Source organism: Poecilia formosa, unplaced genomic scaffold (genome assembly GCF_000485575.1).
Source record: "Poecilia formosa unplaced genomic scaffold, Poecilia_formosa-5.1.2 Scaffold2, whole genome shotgun sequence".
Lineage (NCBI taxonomy): Eukaryota > Metazoa > Chordata > Actinopteri > Cyprinodontiformes > Poeciliidae > Poecilia > Poecilia formosa.
The window spans coordinates 915,532-938,421 of record NW_006799941.1 but is presented as its reverse complement, the minus strand read 5'-3'; the positions used below and the strand labels follow the sequence as shown (position 1 = coordinate 938,421).

The window sequence follows — 22,890 nt, the reverse complement described above, 5'->3', positions numbered from 1 at the left end:
TATTAAAAACACAGATTGTTTAGCTGCCTTGTCCTTAAAATAGGTAGATAAATTACTGTATTCAAATCCCCAAGGTGGACAAAACATGTAGTGTTTTAGTGTAGTCATCAACTGAATCAGCAGCAGGTGGATTGTACGGGGATTAGGATTACTGCCTTCACATAACTCAAACTGAAGCGATGCCCTCACACTCTCAGGACCACTTGTCTTTCATTAGGAGATAATTGCATAGCATTAGCGTGGCTTTAAAGTATAAATATGACTTGGAAAACCGTTACGTTGAACAGACATCTCTCTTGGTCTGTTGTTTCGTAACCGGTCATATCAACTTCTGGCATATTTAATTATGACAGGTAATGAAGTGACAGAGATGCATCAATGCAAACTGTCTGTGCACTCAACTTATCCTTACACAGACATGACGGGCTGAAGACACATTTCTAATTAATTGCTGACAGTGTCATTTATCCCTCTCCTCATTAAATAGATGTGATTTATTGTCAGATCAGCCACCGGGGGGATTTAATTTGATCATCTCTCCATTTGAGACTCTGCCTGCATGAATGTGTTTTTGTACAGCGGCAGAGGGCAGATCAGAGGGAGTTTTAGGCCTTTGATAGATGACCAACATTACAGGGAAATGTACCAGATGGGCGATACTGTCTACAATTATTACCATTACAACTGAGGAGTACTTTTTCATTGCACTTTCATGTTTATGAACCTATTCATTTTACCAAATGGTTTTAGAGTCTCCACTGCTAGAATATATCACCAAAGTTAGTTTATTTTTCTTAAAATAATCATAGAAGCATTACCTGCTTTCAGTGTAGTGAATATGTCAGAGGGAAGACAAATACCAAAACTGGGATTGTATGCAATATGTTATGGAGATCACTCGGCAAACTCTCAGTAAATAATTCAAATGCATTTAGCAAAAGTGTTTTACTTTCACAGTATGGCCATCTGTTGATTCCCGTGGACGTGTGGATCAGTTTATGAATGTGTGCAGGTTTGTCAATGAGGCAAAGGTGGAACATTCTGCTTAAAATCCATTCCTTTACGTCTGACATAAAACTAACACATTTCAGAGAAAAGCATGTCAACAATCAAGAATGTCGGTAGTGTGATGCCATGCTTTGGTTCATTCGCTTTAGCATCACTGTTTTTTTTTTTGTTTGTTTTTTCACACCTGCGGCCAGAGACTCTTTTTGCTCTCCTGCTGCCACACTGCAAACTCTTCCTGCTCCTGGATCAGTGAAGGAATCTAAACACCAGGCAGACAGTTCAGCAAAAATCTTTGTCCTGTTTTCCATATGCTGCAAGCTATTTTCATGCCATTATTTTTGTGGACCCGCCTGTTGTTTAAGTCACTTTGGAATGATGATTCCTGAGGGGGTCTTTTTTGCATTTTGTGGTGGGTCGTGCAGTTTTCTTTTCTTTGCAGGTCTGTTCATAAATGGTCAACTTGCATTGTTGCATAACATTTGGAAAAACTGCAAGTACACATTTGTTTTTTTTTAAGCCACGACCAAAAAAACATTGCCTTTACTAACCTAGCAATTTGGACACGGCATCAATAAAATGTATTCTTTCAAAGCATCTTCTGATTGCCACAGTGAAAACCACACTCTCCTTTGCGCAAGTAGTTTTATTTGACTTTGCTCCAACAACTTTATCAGAAGAGATTACGATTCTCCAAAATTGGGTTCAAGCTTTAAAAGTCCCCCCATTTTTGTTAAAGAGGAATGTAAAACTAATGGAGGGGGAAGCTTAAATAAGGCCTGTCCTGGGTTGTAGGATAGAGTTGTGGACAAACCCAGGATTGATGTTCCCGCTCTGGGAGAAAACGTTAAGTGATGAAAAGCTTCGCTATCTTGGCCAGATCAATGGATCTGCCCAAGGCCTCGCAACATCCACACACGAACGCTGCCACCGTCGCCTCCTGTTTTCAGGCATGTCCTATTTACTTATTTATTCAAACCCTCCTCCACTCACAACTTACTTCTTATCTTACCCACTAAAATTAATCCTCATCTAAAAATATCTACTCTCTCTCATCAGAGAGGATGGAACCGGGGTGGAGGTGGCCTTTATCAGTTTCCCTCCTGCCTCTCTCGTGTAGAGATTTGATGTTGTCGTCTTCTGAGGAGGGAATTTTAAGAAAATGCAGCATTTGTGTAACAACCTTTATCAGAGATTCCCCAATTTATTTCTCACAGAAGTCTTGATTGCAAGCTGTTTGAAATAAAGTTTTGGAAAGAAAATGGTTAACATTGTGATTAGGTCTATGGTAATTCACCCCTTATATTTCTTCAGTACAGTTGGTCTGAGTTGGGAAAACAATCAAAAGTTATAATGAGAAGCTTTGTATTAGATACATTTTCCCTAAAACAAAATACAATACTATGTATAAGTGTAAAAATAAAGATTAAGAAATGTTGTGAGAGTAACATAGATGTAGAAAGCAGAGTCTAGCTGTGTTTCTGTCTTGTGTGAAGCTATTTTCAGAGCTAGTCTGATCTTCCTTCCCTTAAAAAGAACTACTGTTTCAGTGTTCCTGTATTTAACTGTATTTCCTTTGCTGTTGGTCCAGTGCTGCTGTGTTTCTGTTTCCTTTCTGTCCTCCCAAAACTTAGCGGTTCTGTTTCATAGTTCATCTTTTTAATGTTGGTCTGTGAGTAACTGGATCTGCTTCTGACTTTGTTTCATTGTTTTTCAACAAATCTGACTCATTTCAAATTTAAACAAAATTAACATCCATATAACTGGATTGAAATTTGATCTGTTTTTCTTTGTTTGTTTGTTTGTTTAAGACAAAATTAGGAGTGAATTGGTGAAAACAGCAGTGATCTAGTATTTATTTGTTTTTATGATACTGGTGTTACTGGAAGGGGATATCTGGGAAAATATTGAGAAAAAACAATTACATAAATTTGGCTTATGATTCAAGTGATGATACAAGATTCCAAAATGTCTTGGATGCAAAAAAAAAGGTTTCTAAAATGTCATAAAGGTCTGCTGTGACCCAACACAAACTGCTGGACTTGACTGTAAAAAAAAACAAAGCAATAAAATGAAGTGCTGATTATAATCAGGAAGCTGGTGTGGTTGAGCCTGAAGTGCTCTTTGTACCATTTTACATAATTAGCAGAAGCAACACAATCACAGTTACCAGTGTAGCTGTTCAGGCAGGATAACTGTAGTGTGTGTGAGTGTGTGTGTGTGACCTTGCTATTATGCCCTGGTGTGATGCTTTGGCGTGGCTGATTACCTGTCAGCAGGTTTTCTGTATCTGACATAAGCGAATACACACACCTACACGTACACACACACAATAACAGACCGTACCCACTGGGCAGGTCACTACACTGTTGGATGAAGCATATTGCTGTTAAAAAAGTGCACACACAGACACACATGGAGCCCTAAATGGGCCCATGCAGGGTCTGGAACATAGATTGTCTATTAAGCAGTGTATTAGCAGAGCCCAGGGGCCTGACATTGAGACAGTTTGTGTGCCATTAGGGAAGGATTTTATGTTGTCTGCTGTCTATTGATGCTAACCGAAGGAGAACACAAACGAGCTCACACAGACAAAACTTCATCATCCAATGATTCCTCCAGCAGGGGAGAACTATGCTACCAAGAGACACGTATTTGCAGAAAGTACCGATTAATTTCTCTTTCTCAGTTCCAGATTGAAAATGATATTTTATGCTCGGGATCTGAAAACGTCTAAAAATGTTCTCTGACCCACACAAGCCTTCTCCTCTCATGATTGAATTCTATTTTGGTCCTTTTTATCTGCAACTTCACATCTCAGCATGCGTGCATGTGTGACTTACTTATCCCAGCAGTGCTGGATTTGTGAAGTGATTAGCTGAGTAAATAATGTTTTTATTCTGAAAATTATAAGCAATCCTCTGAGCTCAGCAGAGCATTTCTGATACGGAAGTTTGCTAAGCAGCAGTGCTGTGCTTTGCTTTTTGTTCATTGCCCAAAGTTAATTTGCAGATACCTTGAACTTTAACGTGCCAAGCTTTTGCAAAGGTGTTGCAGTATTGACACATTCTCCACCACCACCTGATTGTCAATCTCATTTTCATTTAAACTGGAAACCCAGATGTCTACTTCCACAGGAAGACCAGCTGATTCTTGGGGATCCCAAGGTGTTCCCAGGCTAGAAGGGATGTATTGCTTATTTAATTACTTTTCTACAAGAGAAGGGTAAGCACAGAAAGACAGAATCAAGCGTACAATCCATAGAAAGAGAACATAAATTTATAGTTTAGATGTTGGCTCCTTTCAGAAAGGTGTCAAAGCTAAACTGAGACACCAGACCAGGTGTCACTTTTATGCGTCGGGAAAAACAGAGAAAGAGAACATAAAGTTAATGGCAGCAATAGCTGCAGACAATGCATAAATGGAGCAAAGTAGGCAGAAGTAGCAAAGTGAGGAATAGCGTCTAGTATGTCCTACACTGGTCAAGGCCCATAACCTCATAACTACAGGGAATCTAGCTACCAAAAGGAAAGTTTTAATCACAGTCTTAAAAGTAGACGGTGTCTGAGACTCCACAAGAGAGGAGGCAGGTAACTAAAAGATCTGTCTCCCTTTCTAGAAACAACCCAGTCAGGTTCAGAGTATCTATTTTCTCTTCAGCGGCTCCTGAATCTGCACTGTGGGATGGATGCAGAAATTCACCAAAGACCCATAAAAACTTGACTGAAGGGTTTATTTTTGCTCTCATAGATGTTTGAAGCCACGATTAAAAAAATAAAAAATAAAAAAAATCACCTGATTCATTCAACTCATTTTTATTTTCTTTGAACACAAAATCAAAATTTGTGCATAATGATGCAGAGAAATATCTTTGTCCATATTCTCTGAAAGTACTCAGAATATAAACCAAATGTGCCATAATGTGAGCAGTTTACCTTCCTCTTTTATTATTTAATGGTAAAGCTATAAACAGACTTTAGTTTGGGTTTATTCTGAAATGTTTGACTGGATACCACCAGTGCTTTTTGTAGTGTAACAAAGAGAAATAATTAAGAATAGTAAAAAGTCATCAAAATAAAATAAAAAAAACATGAAAAACTTTTATGTCTTAGTGAGTGTCACGAAGGTCATTGGTAGAGCTGGTGCCACAGTTTTCCGTGCAGCGGTTCCGAGTTCAAATCCCGTCCCCCGGCGTTCACTGCATCTTTCTCTGTCCTACTTTCTGTCCAGCTTTCAAAGAATAAAGGCCACTAGTCTTTTTAAAGTTATAGCCAAAAATGAATCACAAGATTCAGATTTTTATTTTTTCAAATGAGAATTTTATTTACAAAATTATAAGTAACATTTTTTTTCATATTGAAGCAAAAAATAGCAAGTCAAATTATTTCTTAATAATGAATGAAAACAGCTTTGATGGCATTGCCTCAAACATCGCCATTAAACTCTGCTTAGTTGATTCTGGAGCAGCTTTTTGCATGTTTCCACTGGTGTTTTGAGGATTTTATTTAGCAATGAGCTCCAAGTGTTTCAGGTTGGAGAGGCTCTTTGCCATAACCCTAATCCTTCGCTCCCTCCACAGATGCTCTTTCAGTTTTAAGTCTGACTGGGCAACACCAAAGCAATAATATTGTTCAGAAGAAACATGCTGGTAAAATTAAAACATCAGTTTAAACAAACATCAACCAGGGGGAATAAATAATTTTGGACTTATTTATGTATAAACCCAAATTGGCCAGTAAGAAAATTCTAATTAATTTCCGATCATTTGATCCTTTCTGTGGAAGAAAGTCATGCTGCTCAAAACGAATGTTACTGATTTAATACCTTATAACTGACTTCATCATAAACTGAATACTGCAGAAAATAATTAAATGGACAAGCGGCACCTGAGAGAGACAGAGGAAATAATATGTTTTAATCAAACTAGCATTAAAACTGTCTGATAGAGCGCATGTATCGGTGAAGCACAGTCAGGAGTAGCTATTGAAAATTATTGGTTATTAATGCTGAATAGCGAACTAAACACTATAAATACAACAAGCAACATAATTAAGCAAATATACATTGATTTCATTTAGATTTTAATAAAGAATTCTCTGTGAATGAAATGTGCAAAACTCTTAATTTAAAGGTAAAGGTTGTTAAAGCACATATAATTTTATACCGTCTTCTGCAAGCACCATCTGATGAGTTGAATGTTACGAAATATAGAAGATCACTCTAAACTTAGAACCATCTTTTAATGTTTTTCTTTTTTTGTATTATTTACTCAGAGTTGACGTTGCAGAGGCACACACAGGGTTACATGAGCATAAAGTTTTACATGAGGTGAGGTGACAGCTGTAAGTGGAGGTCCTCCTGAACTTGGTGGCCCTGGACGTGCCTGGAGGACCTTTAGAAGTCGGGTCTGTCCTTCTTCAGGCTCTTGTAGTCTGTGTTGACGGCAACAAACTGTGGAGGGAAGGTGGAATACATTTAAATCTGCTTTGCTTAAATTAAATTAATCAGCGCTGTCTTCAGCAGGGCTAAAGAGGGGTTTTAAAATTGTACAAACATGCTCGCACAAACATAATTTGCAATGATTTTTTTTGCATTTTTTTTCTCCCCCAGACTCACACCCCGTACTGCCTCACAACCAACAGTTAGGATAGATTACAGTCTTTAAAAAAAAACAAAAAAAAAAGTTGCTTTTTTTATTGCAATGATTATTTTCGCTACATGTACTTTTCATGATCAATCAAACAGTTAACGCTTTTCCCCTTTCTTCACTTTCACTCCCCCATCCTCATTATGGTTATTGTTTGGACGTTGGTGGAATTTCGATGTGCGACCTTTGGCTTGCTAGTGAGAATTAAACATGTTTTGTCGTGACCTTTTGTCTGCAGCAACTTTTATTCCTCTGGCAAGAACCCCGACTTTACAAATCTTCAGAAAAGTTATATTTCCTCGAAAATCAGATCATCTACATCAATGCAAATCTAATGGTTTGGTTGATTTCTTTATACTGAGTAAATAGTGTGTTCATTTGTTTCTTCAGATATACCTTTCCTTGCAAAGTACTACGTAATACCTCTTGAACTTTTATGTGTTTTATCGCAGAAAAACAACAACCCTCAGTGTGTTGTGTGGGACAAAAGTATGAAAAGCACCTCGGCCTCATGTCCTTTGTAGTATGTCTCTACAATTTATAATATAATAAACTTATATCTCAACTATGCTGTTGTAACTCTCACTGTGGTTAAGCATGTGACACTGCTGCATACTTAATATGAGAGTATGCATATTAAATGCTCATCCAGGAGCTGAAAGCTGCAAATAAGTGACTCAGCGCAGTCTGCTGTTTTGCTTAGATAGAAAACCTTTTCAATCATTATAAATAATCAACTGAACTTGACTTCATTATTTTGTTGTTTACATTTTCTGATACTGGTTTGAACAGTGCTCTGTGACATTAAGAGCTTCTTTACACAAACTTCTCAGACTTTCATTTAAAGAAAATGTCAAACTGTGCACTATTTTCCTACAGCAACACATAAAGTCATAATTTACATGGATGTTTGCAGTTGTAACTTGACAGAATGTAAAAATGTTTTAGAGGTGTGCTTATTTCTTTCAGATCATGTTTAAACAGACTTGACAAAAAGTTTGAAGTAGGTGCGATCTTCTTGTGATATTTTGCTAATGCTAAATAATTTTACTCTATTTAGGAAAAAAAACAATACACTTATGGTGTTTGCTAGATTTTCTGTGACTCAGAGAAGCAGTGGTGGTTTTGTCAAGATTAGGATTCTCTGCAGCAGCTGTAAATTGGGGGATGGGAATTGTCACCTTGTACTGATAGGTCGGATCGAGCTTGTTCCAGGGCTCAGGGTTGTTCTTTTTGTCCCAGAAGCTGCAAATGTGGGATGATTCACAGAAAGAGAAGACGGGAGAACAAAATATAAATGTAAGAGGAAATAAAAGAATGGGTGCAGAATAACTAAGGGCAGAATTACAAGATGTCAAATAATGTAACAAATAAGGAAAAAGAAAACAAAGGAGAAGAATGGCGGAGGCAAAACGAGACTCGTAAACTGAAGGGAGACAAAAGTCAGGAGAGGAAAAAGTGATTATGAGATGAAGTCAGCCCAGTGAATTGGCAGTCCTTTCCCTGTTCATTAACCAAAGTCTAGATTTCGCAGCACTCCAGAGCGACAGTCCATTCCTCCACTTCCCCCTCCAGCAGCACATTACGGTGCCAAAGCACAAACAAATGGGGATGGCAGAAGGAGCGCGTCTGTCCCCCTGTGTGTCCATTACAACAAACACTGGGCAGCCTGAGAGGGAGGCAGCCACTGACCACAGCACTCATCACCAGCTGGTGATGAGGTCAGGCTTTATGGCTGACCCTCAGAACAAGAGGTTCTGTGTGGCCTGAAATGGGACGTGATCTATCTACATTTACTCTACGTGAGTGGTCACAGAGTTCGCTGCAATTGGTGTGGCTCTGGCACACAAAATTCAATGTTTTTTTTTTTTTTTTTTTGTATTTTTACTACTTGCTTATCATTCCATTTTAAAAAGATAATTCAGGATTTATTTTTTTTTAGAAGAGAATCTGTTTGAAGGATCATACGTATTTAATGTCTTAACCCGAGGAGATAAATAACTATGAGATGAAATTACTACAGTAACACTATACAAAAAAAAAAACATCACAGTTGTTTATGCAAATTGAAAATTTGTAAATCTTTAAACTACTTTGATCATTACAGTGAACAGGTGATACACAGTAGAGGTTTATTGTTTGCAGTGGAGGCAGTAAACCCGGTGCCACCAAATAAAACACTTCAGTGTTTTCAGACACATCTGTTGTATGTGCAAGGTTTTTTTTTTTATTTTAACTTTATTTTTATCTTAGTGTAATATGGTGATCCTGCTAAATTTGCTATGCAAAAAACTAGTTGCTATATAAACTGTTTTGTCTTATCGGTATCTTGTAAATGGATGGCACTTGGCAAAAATCCAAACACTTACTTTTAAAATTCAGACACTAATTGTTGCTTTTTTTTTGTTTAACTTCCGTTTTCTTGCAGCTAAAAACATCTAAAGTTCTTTTGATTCATTGACGTCACCTGCAACCTCTGCAGGTGCAGGTGACGTTGATGCGTACTTAATATGCGGCAGATGTTTTAAACACCATGGCAGGTGCATGCACATCTAGTATAAAAAACAGGGCAGTTCCAAAAGCTTCACTTTTTGTTATGTTTTAGAAGAAGAATGTGATATATCAACCTCTTTGTGTTGAACTCATAGCCTAATAAAAATTATCATATTTCCAGCCATTTATTTTGAATCTTGCATGTGTTGACATTTGACAGCAACACAATTAGAAACATGGACACAATCACATTTGAAAGCCTCACTGTGTTCATCATGGTGTAAAAAGAGGGAAAATGAGAAAAGATGATCAAACTTCTTCCTCAAAAAACATAATCCATGCTACTGGACTGCGAGGAAGACGTTTGTGTAATCTGTCTACTGCCAGATGGGGGAGACAAAATTTCTGCTTAGTCTAAGCGGCTCTTTGTGGATTATGAGCTCAGCTTTGGGTGTGTTTTGCTGAAGAGGCTTTTAGTTCACTTCCTTTAATGACTGCGTAACATTTGGACCTAGATTCTGCCAACATTAGCAGAATCTATCCTTCCATTTTATTTTAGGTAAATTTAAATCCTGTGTTGTTAGTTACTTCGTAATCCTTAAGCGGAACATTACCACCACCCCCATGCTTTTGAGTTGGCAACTTTGCTAATCTATTTTTATTTTATTTTTTTCATTTTTTTTACACAGCATGTGTTTGATAATGGTGCATGGCCAAAGAGCTCCATATTGCTCCTCTGACCTACCCAGGTGTTGTTGTGCACACTTCACTTGCTTTTATGAGAAAGTCGGTCAGCTTTCCCTCTTGTGATTATTTTATGTTGATTGTCTGCGTCAGTGCTGCAGGGAGGAGCAGTGCCGGCTAAATTCTCAACCAGTAGCTTTACAGTTATAAGCAAGGAGCAAAACAATATTACAAACTCATGATTTGGTGTCTTAACACAAGTACAGCAACCTTCAACATTTATAGGCACCTGTGGTGAAGTACTTTAAAATGTAAAATGAAATAAAAATCATACTAAATTCACGTTTTTAATGTAGCAGCATAAAGCAATTTGTAAACACTTTTTTCTATAAAGCCACACTGCCAGTGCATAAAAAATATATTAAATTTGTTTTGTTTTTTGTTTTTTTTTGGTCCAAATTACAGATGACACACTTGAAACTCATGTCAGTACTTACAGAGTAGACCTGACACACATTTTAAAATGTTTTCTAAGAATTTAAGTAATCCAGGACTTCCTTTTCCTGGCGATATAAATAATGTGATTCTGAGACCTACTTCTCTCAGCCCCTCTTTGAGAAGGAATAGAATATAAAACATTCTAATCAAGTTACGAAGACCTTTTGAGCTCATTGTACGAGCTACTTGTCATTGCACCGTTTGTGAAAATGTTGCTAAAGGGTTAATAGACGAGGGATGTTGTGATGACTTCCTGTAGGCAGAGTTTCAGAAAGACCAGTTTCTCAAGAGATACAGGTCCAATTTCAAGGTGTTTAGTAACTAGTCAAATTTCTTTTAAGTCATATTTGATACAAATAGCATTTTTACAATAATTAAAGTTAACATAGTTTCTTCACTGTGCTATAAAATGACACTATGTGGCTGGAAAACACATAATACTGCCCCATCAAAGTTTGTGGTCGTTTGGAGACAAACTGCAGCAGAAGTAAATTCACTACACCAGGCAGCCTTACGTGACATGGGGCCCTCTTGCCAGACGGATCAGGTAGAGCGTGGCACCTGAGATGCCCAGAGTCATGAAGAAAAACTGAGGGATTAACTGAAGACAGGAGAGAAAGGACGAATTAGTCTCAGACCACTATGATAAATGTCATAAGAACAGTGCATCCCATCACTCCATTGACTATATGAACATGTATTTGTGTGGAACCCATACACACACACAGACAGGCACACACACACACACACACGCATACAGGTAGTTATTATCATTCTTCTTTCACCTCTCTGTGCCCTTTTGCATATGCATGAAGCTCAGGCCATGTGCGAGGTTGCTCACTGTCAGCATGGGTTGAAAAGGCAAGGACACTAAAGAAGCAAGAACCATCATCTGCACGTGTGTGCGTGTAGGCGTGTGTGTGCGTGTATGTGTGTGTGTGTGTTTGCAGCAGATTTTCTTCCTATAACACTATACCTGTCAGATTGAGCAAAAAACACACTTTCACACAAACCCGGTGAATTTAGACACATACTGTGGGCAAGTGTGTGTGTGCAGAGGTTCTGACTGGTGACTCAGACAGGAATTAAAATAAAAAAGCATGTTAAGGGGACAGGAGGATTATGTGATTTGTCATCTTAAACACCTAAGCTTAGGTGAGAGAAACCTTAAACCGCGCCGCATCTATTTGTCGACACTTAACTGCCTTATGTTTCTTGCTTGCTTTTGCCGTGCACAAATCAGAGGGAGAGCCACACCGCTGGCCAACATCTGTTTGCGGCACACACAGATCTAGTCAAGCTGTAGAGAGCTGACAGTTTGATCAGGTTGAACTGAAGGATGTCTCTACTCAGCTGCATCCAGACATCTGTCCTCCGCTAAATGCAATGCCACTCGTCTAGTTGTTGATTAGAAGGATGTCTAATGATAAAACTTTAATTCTTAACAACACTGAAACTTCTGGTGGATACAGCAGCATTCCCTCAGGTACACAGAACCACACAGGACTGCTGGAGGAAACGCTACTCCCAGAAAAGAAGGAACATGCTACAATAACCTTTACTTTATAATCACAAGAATGAGGGAAATTATTTCAGAGTGTTCCCTTAATACCAATGTGTTTAAAGTTATATGTATACAAATCTTTTCATGAATAAATCCAACGTTTTACTGTTCGGCTTAACCCATTTCACAGTGTTACCTCTACTCCTATTCAAAGATTAAACATTTCCCTTAGCCCCATGTTCATAACTGTGAAGGCTACAGGTTAAAATACACTATATTACCAAATGATATCACTTGTATGCCTCCACACACAGATAAGCTTGAGTAATATCCCCTGTTAATCCATAGGGTTTAGCATGATGTTGGCCCAACCTTTTCCACTAAAACAGCTTACACTCTTCTGGGAATTTCTTCCACAAGGTTTAGAAATGTTTATGGGAATTTTTGACCATTCTTCCAGAAGAGCATTTATGAGGTCAGACACTAGTATCAGACAAGAAGGCCTGGATCTCTAATACATCCCTGAGGTGTTCTGCTGGGTTGAGGTTAGGACTCTGTGCAGGCCAGTCAATTTCTTTCACAACAAACTTGCTCATTTATGTGTTTCTGGACCTCGACTTTTGTACTGGTGGTCAGTCATGATGGAACAGGAAGAGGCTATCTCCCATGCTGAACATTTAACATAACATAACTTAATTTACTAATTGAAACACATAATACAGGTTAACCCAGAATGATGCTTTTCAGCCTTTATTTCTGTTATTTATGATGATTTTTCACTTGCAGCCGTTAAAAACATTTAATTCCTTGGGTCATCAGGGCAACACAATTTTTTTGTTCTCGAAAAGTACTTTTAATCAGACAAATGAACATTATGAAATGCAAACTATGTCAACATATTTTAGCTCTAAGTTGATTTTTAGAAAGTAATTTAAGAAACCCATTGTAAGCTTGATTTATCCACTTCAAAACAAGTTCGGAAGCATTTTTGAAATCCATCCATCATTAGTTTGTCAATACCCATCATCCATCTCTAAATTCATTCATCACCATTATGACTCCTGCAGCACACTTGTTGTTAAGTTGAGCGTTTACCTTTCATACGCAACACTTATTACTACTTTGCAACATCAGTCAACTGGCTTGTATTTGCTCTCCTGCATACATGTGCTGCTGCCTTTTGCTGCCGTTTGCTTTATAGATTGTCTTGATCGCACATTCTCTGTCTGCCCATCTGCCCTTTTGCCCGTCCACATGTCATCCATCCATCAGTTTGTCCACTGATTTATCATCTGTAATCCATTTGTCTGTCCATAAGCCATTCATCTCCTCACAGTTCAAGCTATTCAAGATTCCATGTTTAAACACTGCTCTCACTGAAACTATCTGCAGAAAATTAAAAGACAATTTCTTATTATCATATTACAGAGTTTAAGATGATAAATCTGAAACTACCACTTACAAAAGTGTTTTATTTTAACATTAAAACCCTACTTTTAGTGCAAAGCATCTCTACAGACTCTATGACCTTGGAAATTGGTTCATAGAGCACACACACACACACACACACACGCACACACACACACACACACACACACACACACACACACACACAGTGTGCTGAGTGCAGAAGCATCAGCTCTGTCATCGCCAGAGTAAACACAAGCAGCAAACACACACACACACATACACACAGAGAAGCAGGTCACCTTTGATCTGACACATACACACAAACAGGGAGCAAATAATGAAGACATGCTCGTGTGTAGGAAGTCATCTACTGCATGGTTCTGATACCTTCACACTGAGCCACAAACTGAGAGGTTCACCTTTCACCATCCAGCCTGACCAATATAGGAAGTGTTTTATACTCGCAGGGGTTCGATACTGTTGCTGCCCTTATTACTTTTCTGGTGCACTGCCAAGCCAGCCCTGTCAGTCCATGAATTTGGGTCACCCTCAGTATAGCTCTGAGGCAACAGAGGGGAAAAAAAAAAAAAAAAAACAAGCACACACAGCTTGTGTCTTCCTTTCTTCTTTTTATTTATTAAGATAGTAAAGCAAATTAAGAAGCCAGGGAAATTATGTGCTGTCACAGTGCTGGTTTCAAACATTTTAATGTTATTTAGGAACTCACACTCAAAGGTCTTTTAAGTTTCCAGAGCATCTGGAGCTTTCAGCTGAAGAGTTCACCCCTTTTCTGTGTTGGGTTTGTTGTAATTGGTAAAAAAAAAAAAAAAATCTCATTAATAGGTGTTGTCATGGCAAAAAAAAAAAAGTTTCTCTTTGGCAACACCACTAGCTCATACTGTTTGTACTTTTCTTTGTCATGTTTGCATTATATTGTAATATATTTCAAACATTATATGTGAAGCATTAATACCTTTGTTGCATATTTAAAAAAAAAAATGTTTCCAAGTAAATAAAAGAAACTGTTTTGTGCATAAAAATTATGCATCCAGTCCATACTACTTGTCTATACTGCTTGTATTTATCCTACAGTTTTCAAAATGGAAAAATCCTTACAATTCTGTCTAGTCTCATGTCTCAGAAAAAATTAAGGTTCAACAAATAACGTGTAATCCAACCTACCCCTGGATGTTTCTTCGCGTGCTGAATCATGTCCTTAATCATCTTTATTATTCCTCTGAAAATGTGTCCTCCTTAATAAAAGCCAAACCACATAAAACGAGGAACCAGCTGTTAGTCACTAACTGATGACCGTATCCATGTGAGATAATGTCTCTGTGCGGATTTATTGAAATAGTTTTTTGTTGGCTGACGTACAGTTTGTCCCCCAGAGCAGTGAGACCTGTTGCCAGTCTCCCAGCCGTCCTGCCTCCCTCTCGTATAAGAGAGAGGGTCAGAGGCGACAGGGAGACAGAGGCAGAGACGTAAGTCCTAATCCTCATAATCACATCTGTTCGAGTCACTGTATGTTTCTACTGCAGCTGTATGTTTCGAGTGCTCTGTGTCCTAAACTTTTTCTGTTTTTTTGCAATTTGGTAATGAAACAAGAGTGCAGAACAGTTTGTTATTGTTAACCAGTCACTGTTTGTATGTATTGGTCCTGCTTAAAACTTTCAAATCATCCCTCTGGAGATGCAAGAAAGTTTTTTTTTTTTTGTTTTTTTTGCAGTGCATCATGTCATCTCTAAGGAGGAGTTATACCAACAGCCAGCATGTCCCTAGGGTCCAAACCTTTGTTGTGAACATGGTAATGGCAATTGATTAGTCAATGGTGCTGCACATGCAGATTTTAAAGGTTCCCTAACAACCCCCTGCAACCTAATGAACCTAATGTAATTAATACCTTAATGCTATGCAGGGTAAATTGCACAACCTACTGCTGTTCTTTGCTTAAGGTAACTGCTGTGTTCACATCATTTATCATGCTTATGTGAAGAGTGCAGAGTCACTGTACTTTATTTGTCTCACATCGTCATGAATTTATGTTAATTTACAACTAAAATCTTTACTTGCATAAAAGTTTTGGTTGTAATGAGATAGCTGGTCTGTCACATAAAAATTATATTATATATGACAGACCAACACAAAGTAGTTTCTTGATGAAAGATGTTCGTCAAGAAGTTCATGGTAATTCTGGTCCCTCTGACAGCAAGTATTTAAGATCGCGAGTATTTAAAAAAACCCCACAATAAATCTTTGTAGTTTGCCACGAGCCAAACGGGGAATCAAACTGTTTGGGCTGCATAAAAATATGTGGAAGAAAACCATAACTCCACTTCAGTGTGAATACCAAACAATCTCCAATGTGAAACACGGTGGTGATGTAAATGCTTTTGGAGGAGACAGGGTAGGTGGTCAGATGATGAGATTATGGGTGGAGCTAAATATAGAGCAACTCTGCAAGAAATCCTGTTAGAGGATGCAGAATGCTTTACCTTCACCTTCTAGCAGGACAGCTCAATTCAGTTGAACTGGTATTTAAATTGCTATACAATTGGTGATTTACATGCCAGCAATTTGCAACAAATGTTGTCCTGAGGTACTATGCAAACAGTTCATTTGAATTCTATCATACATAGATCCTAATAAATCCTGGTTATCAAACAGGGCATTATATAATCAACCCCAGGCAGGTTGCATTGAGTCATTGACAGTGACTGTAAACAGAGTGCATTTATGTGCTTGAATGGCCAAGTGTTATATTCTCTGCATTTGACAGTAGGAATAAGAGGGCAAAACAATAAACAAAGCCCAGGAATTGAAAAGCCAGAAACAAAAAATGCATGAAAAGGCTTACATTTATAAAATAAAAAAATATATATATACTGCTCAAAAAAAATAAAGGGAACATTTCACTTTAATTTTGTGTGTGGCTCCAAATCCAGGCCCCCATTGGTTAATAAATTTGATTTCCATTGATGATTTTTGTGTGATTTTGTTGTCAGCACATTCAACTTTGTACAGAATATAGTATTCAATGAGAATATTTCATTCATTCAGATCTAGGATGTGTTATTTGAGTGTTCCCTTTATTTTTTTGACCAGTGTATATGAAAGACAAGAAAGGACCATTTGAGGATTGGAATATAAGAGAAAACTGGCAAACTAAATCAAGGGTTCACCAAAAAGAAGGAGCTACATAACAACTTTCTCTTTGCCACCATTGGACTGTGACATAACCTTCGTCGTGAGCTCAGACAGTCCCCACATTGCCAATTAGTCACCATTACTAGCACCCCTCACAGCTTTATGCTGTGATGATCAGAGGGGACATAGTGGTGCCCACCAACAGCTGCAGGAGGCCCAGGGCCAACAGAAAACAAAGAAAAGCCTCACCCAAACCACACACGAGATTCTGAATATAAAAACAAACCAACATTCATTAGAGAATCTGAGGCAAGAACTTCTGTGAAGGTGCTCTCCATTCAATCTGCCTGAGTTTGTTTGGATTAACGTATTTTTTCCAAAGAATGGTGACCAAAATTGTATTTTTCTGTATGTCCACAGGAGGTAGGGACATGATAAACAATATACACATGCCATTGTTGAGTTTACTCTATCTGCATCACTTGAGATACCCCCATTTTACCCACTTTTAACTTGTGCCTGCTGTATTAAAGTCGCATAGATGTTTGGGAGTGATTTATGCTGCGCTGCCTTCATACAGCTATCTTATGAGTCCCCGTAAGTTGTTTCACCCGATGCTTTTTGGTAGAAAGAATGCTATTTCTGTGTACTACATGTCAAAGGTAATGGGTGTAATTTTTCACCCAGCAAGGATAGGGAGATTGATGAAGGCTGATGGGGAAGGAAAGGTGCTCAACAAAAGAGGTTTGAAGGAAAATGAGATGCATTAAGACGAGAGAGGTGAGAGAAAATGTCGATATGCGCTCTCCCATTCACTCATCACTCTCTCTTATTGTTCTCCTGAGCAGATTGCAAACCGAGTGTTTCAAAGAGACAAAATGTAGTATTTAAATGCGTTTCCTATTGGTGATAATGCTAAGAGGAAGGGTGGCTTTAATGAGATTTTCTTCTTATGAATTGATTCAGCACATGGAAACTGTCTAGAGTCCTGACCCCACCCTGTTTGCGGTTTCCCATAACCTTCATTAAAGAACCCGGGATTCACCTTTTAGTAAATTGTTTTTACTGCTCTTCAGTCTCTATAGGTTACTTTAAGACTGCTCTGTGGCTCACGCATTTAGTTTTCTGTAAGGCATAACATGGCCTAAAATTTACATAGAGACACTGGTTCGTTCGTATAGTTTAATGTAAAAAGGTTGTGAACAGCTGCTGGATACAAATTGATACGTTGGGTAATATTGATGATAGTTTTATACCTACCAGAGGCCCAAACTTTGTGGTGGGCAAATTAAAATTATGGCTGGAAATTGCATTCTGTGATAGCGCTGATATACCTTCACATATTATTTTTAAAAGGTTAAAAATGGTTTGCGAAAGTTGGTGATCTTAAAAAAACAGATTTGACCCAAATATCTCTAAAACTGGCCATCTGTGGGATGTACTTGACGAACATCAATTCAAAGAGCTCACATTAACAAACAAAAATTTCAGTAGAAGTCCTGTTCCAAAGCTCGATTCATTTTATTTAGTATCATGTAAACAATTTTACCACAATGACTAAAATGGATGCTATTATCATAACTCCTGTTGTTGCTGCTGCTGCTGCTGCTGCTGACGGCTCGGGGCTATTCTGTTCAGAAGACAAGTGATGTGTGTGACTTTGGGTCAGGTCAACACTTTATGCATTAATTTGTTATGTTATGACTAGACAGTATAAAAAAAAATATCAGCATTGTATAGGTGTTGGTATTTTAAAACTTTTTTTGATTATGTAATGACATAAGATGAGTATATAATATCAATCATTTTGAAAATTCATCCACAGAAATGCTGACAATGCCCAGAAAGTGAGTCTACATCACACCGATATTTGAAGCCTCAGCATTGGCTGCATATGCATTTTGGAATTGATTTTATGGTGCAGTATGTATATTCTTATGGTTTTAAATCCAACCTTTCTGCCAGATCAGGATGGATATATTTGTTTCTGTGTTTCCTCCATGCAAACTTGTGTTTCCTCGTAATTATTTGAATTATCTGTTTATATATTTTTCATTTCTCTTACATATTTTTGGTTATTTGTCTGCTTTGACTTTCTGTATATCATATTACAATCCATTAAACTGTACGAGTAAAATTTCTGGTGGTATGACTTACTTGCAGAATCTGTAATTAGCTAAACACATTTTTATTATCAATATATAAATATTACCTATTTATATCCACAAAATAGACAATATTTTCAGTCCAGAGAGTCTTTTTGATGCTGAATTATTGAATGAATAGACACATGAGCTCAACAACAAATATATTTATTGTCTTTAATCTGTTATTTAGGTTTTTCAATTTGTGCAATGTGTTATACTTATTCAGTTTTAAAACAATCAATCAATCAATCAAATTTTATTTGTATAGCACATTTCAGCAGCAAGGCGTTTCAAGGTGAATAACATAATTAAAAAAACAAAATAAAAACAGCATGTGACATTGAATGTGTTTCAGGAGCCCTGGATGATTCACATAGCTTCTTTAAAAAAAAATACTTTTTTAGAAATGTGGATACTGACATTAGCAATGGAAAAACATGTTTTGCACTGGTTTAGTATTTAAGGCTTGAATAGCTTTGGTGACAGACCAACTTCTTTTGCACAACTTGCACACAACAATAGTCAATACAAAAGTTTTGACTTGGGATTTCTGTATAGCAAAAAATTAATCGCATTCAAAATTTTAACCTGTGCAATGAAAAATTAACACCTTAAAGTTACTCGCGTAAAAATTTAATGTTTTAATGTTTCCAAGTTCAAATTACTAATCATTAAAAAGTTTGTCACATTTTTTTAGCAGACAATTGAAAATATTTAAAAATACATATTTCTTTTGCTCTATTTCTTGGACCTTTCTTCCAACTTGCACACATGGTTAAACACACATCTGTTGCGTAATATTCCTGAAGTTCGCCTTCTGACCCGTCACACACATCATTAGAGTTTCTATAAATTTTCAACAAGCTTTTCTGTTGTTCAAAGAAACCAGAGAGTAATTGGAGCCACATGTCTTTAGACACATCTGAGGAATACGGGAGGCTTTTTCAAACCAGGTCTGTCACCTTGGACAAACAAAGAGTGACCCAAACATGTGAACCCACCCGGATATCCTCCAGCTAACATATGACTGTTTTTGTGAGGAAAAACTCTTTGGTTTTTACTTCTTACATGTAAGAATTACGACAATTTTCCTGTCACACATACATACTTTTAAAGTTTAGGCCCAGTAATTTCAGGCTTAAAAATCACATTGATTTTCTGTCGGTTTTGTGATTTTGATTATTGTGAAAGCATCCAGATTTTGCACCACTCTTCAAGTCCACCCACGGTGATTTGTACATGTAACCTGTAGTGAGGATGTCAAATTTTGGTCAAATTTCCATTATTTCAGATAGAAAAATTTTTGTCATTACAGTACAATATATTCTAACATCATATTTTTGACAAAAAGCACATATATTTCTCTCAGATAATTTCCATCCTTTTTGGCATGGTTGCACAACTGGCACTGTTGCCTTGCAACAAGAAGGCCTTGGGTTTAAATTTCGACCAGGAGACTCTCTGCATGTAGTTTACACGTTCTCCCTACACATGCATGGGTTTTCTCTGGGTACTAAAGATTTCATCCACAGTGCAAAAACATGATTGTTTGGTTAATTAGTCTTCCTACATACATAGTGAGTGTGTGCATGGTTGTTTGTTCTGTGTGTTTCCATGTTGCCCTATGATGATCTGGTGACCTATACAGGATGTAGTCTGCCTCTCACACAATGACTGCTGGAGATAAGCACAACCTCCAACTCCCTTAAGACAACCTAAGGCTATAAGTGGGTATAGAAAATGGATTGATCAACTGATGGGTTTCCATCTCGTTTGGTTTAAAGCAGGCCAGGAGTTCAGAAGCAGAAGGGAGTGTGATGATATGGGTCTCCATGTAGGTAGGAAGTAGTGTAGCAGCCTTTACAAGTTAGTAAACGCTGGAGTCTTTGAATCTTAAGACAGCATGACTGATAAAAAACATAATGAAAAAATATCAAGTTTTGAATTAAATTGAAGGGTGTTATTTGGACCTTCAGTGCCCTTTTTACACAGTCCTTTGATAAATTTGAATTGTTTTGAAGTAGACACCACAGAAACTGTGTGCTGTACAGTTTGACTAATCAGTAGATGAAATGTTTGCAGCAGCAACAGCATGAGATCTGATTTTTAAACACCACCGATTTTTTTTTTTAATTTTACTTTATTTTATACAAATCCTGGACAAGAATTATACAAAGTAGAAGTTGAGAGGAGTGTACAACATCTGTGGGGAATTATCCATCTGCAAATGATCTGGTTTTAGTTTGTTAAAGTCAGTGAAAATGTAGAAAGTCATAGTTAGACTGTGACCATCGTCATTTGTAATTTCTCTGAGCAGAAGGTGGAGGAGAAAGTTGTTTTTAAAGCAGATGCATTTCAGCTAATAACCATGTGTGCCTGTGAGCATGAAAAACATCCCAAGCTGTTAAAAAAAATAAATAAACACCAGCCACCGGTAGTGACAAATTGTTTCAAACATGTGCACAGATGCACACGTTTTACATCTCAACTGGCACACGCACAGAGTTAACCAAAACTAGTGTTTTAATAACATGCAGGATGTTTTTTTTTTTTTTTTTTTTTTTTTTTTTTTTTAAGTAGGGAAGTAGTGCATTTTAAATCCCGACACAGTAAGCAGCCGATGCATTTCACACCACAGAGGTTTGGATGATGGTCACAACTTTGTGTGCCCAAAACCGGGTCCCGTGAGTTCTGAAATTGCTTTGATGCATATTTCAAAAGGACTGTGACATGAATGCCAAAAAAAAATAAAAAAGACATTGCCTCCCGTTCCTCCAGACACGACACACAGTATCTTCATCATTTGTCTTTTGTCATTTATCTTTCTCGACTGGGTCTGAATTCTTGGAGCAATTTTATTTTAAGTTCTGTGGGATACTGATACTTGAGTGGATACTGCTGAAGAAAATGACCAAATTGAAAACTTGAGTGTAAATCCATCAGGTGACAGAAATCTTTTTGTTGGCTGTTTTTACATTAAAAACATTTCCCTACAGCTTAATTGAGTAGATAATTACCGCAGTAAGTGATTTATTGTGCCACGCTATTTCCTTCCATTTATTGTTTTGCTATTTAAATAAATAAAGCTGTTTTACCGCAAGGCTTATTCAGATATACAAAGTTCATGGAATTTAAATTGATTTAATAGAAATCAATGACCATAATATAACTAGCATAATATGTTTTCATATTATGATGTTGCATCCTAATAGGTTAAATAAATTAAATAACAAGAACTACTGAAAGAGTATAAAAACGAAAACGTCTCGCAAGGGATTGGCCTTTATTTGTCTAATTATTATAATTAACAACAGCAGCATAGGTTTTCATGGATATGTATCAGGTCAGTGTGGAATAAAAGCCTTCGCTTTATGTAATATTGAAATTTGCATCATATTTTAGCCACCTGTAGCCCCTGGGCAGGTGGGAAAAGTTGAAAATACAAACTTAAACAGTTCACTAAAGCTATAGCTGTATGCTAAATATTCTTAAATGTAAAAAGAGCGATGGAGAGTTTCAACAGTTTAGCCAATAATTTTCACATTCCAAACCAACACCTTTCCAAGCTGACCACAGTGCAAAGGTTCAGCATGAGAAAGAAAGGCAGTTTGAACATGAGAGAAACCATGTTTACAGTTGCAAAGAAAAATAAACCCCCACATGTTTTTATAGATAGCTATAAGAAAAACACTTATGAATTAATGGAAACTGTACTGTTTCTCTGAAGCACGATGTCTCATCTCGTCACAGAACAAAATAAAAGATGAGTCATCTTATGTCTTTTCACAGTGAAGTTGCTGGAGGCATTTGGACACAATATCGTTTAATGTTTTTTTCTTTCATCATTACATTTCTTTAAATTACATAAAATTGTACATGTGTCCCGTGAAAACATATTTAGAATGTAAAACATAATAGCAGCAATTGATTTATTCAAAAACATCTCGGTGTGTGTAAATATTTACACAACTTAACTAATACTTATTCCTTGCGACTACTTAATATGTTTGCAATAACTTTGCAAGCAGCTTAGTTCTGATAAATGTACAAGATTAAATATGGAATGACATTGCCACTTATAAAAAAATAACACAAAATTGTTAATCCAATCATACTTTCAGAGAAGAGACGTTCATACCTTTTGAATTTGTTTGTAATTTCAGCTCCATGTGTTTAACACATGCGCTGCATGTGCTAAAGCGAAGCAAAAACACATTAAAAGGCGAGAGACAGTCAGCTAAATCATTTATAAGTAGTTTTCTTCTCATTTTCATCATCCTCTTTGACAACTTGACTTTACCGGAAAGTTGTCAGTTACCAACAAACAGCAGTGTTTTTATTTCTGAGCACATGAC

At 37.2% G+C, this 22,890-nt stretch overlaps 1 protein-coding gene across 2 annotated transcripts; it reads right to left on the bottom strand.

The window, feature by feature from the left end:
* Positions 1–6,054: 6,054 nt before the first annotated feature.
* On the bottom strand, positions 6,055–14,681 carry LOC103135652 (NDUFA4 mitochondrial complex associated like 2). 2 transcript variants are annotated; one of them, XM_007548492.2, is made up of 4 exons: positions 14,424–14,681; positions 10,843–10,928; positions 7,834–7,897; positions 6,055–6,456 (listed from the first exon to the last, which is right to left on the bottom strand). In XM_007548492.2, exons 1-4 carry the CDS (start codon positions 14,463–14,465, stop codon positions 6,400–6,402), a joined length of 249 nt encoding a protein of 82 aa, XP_007548554.1. In that variant the 5' UTR covers positions 14,466–14,681; the 3' UTR covers positions 6,055–6,399. The 2 variants fall into 2 exon arrangements, with proteins under 2 accessions (XP_007548554.1, XP_016525478.1); XM_016669992.1 differs by lacking the exon at positions 6,055–6,456 and having other exon boundaries at positions 6,695–7,897.
* Positions 14,682–22,890: the final 8,209 nt, after the last annotated feature.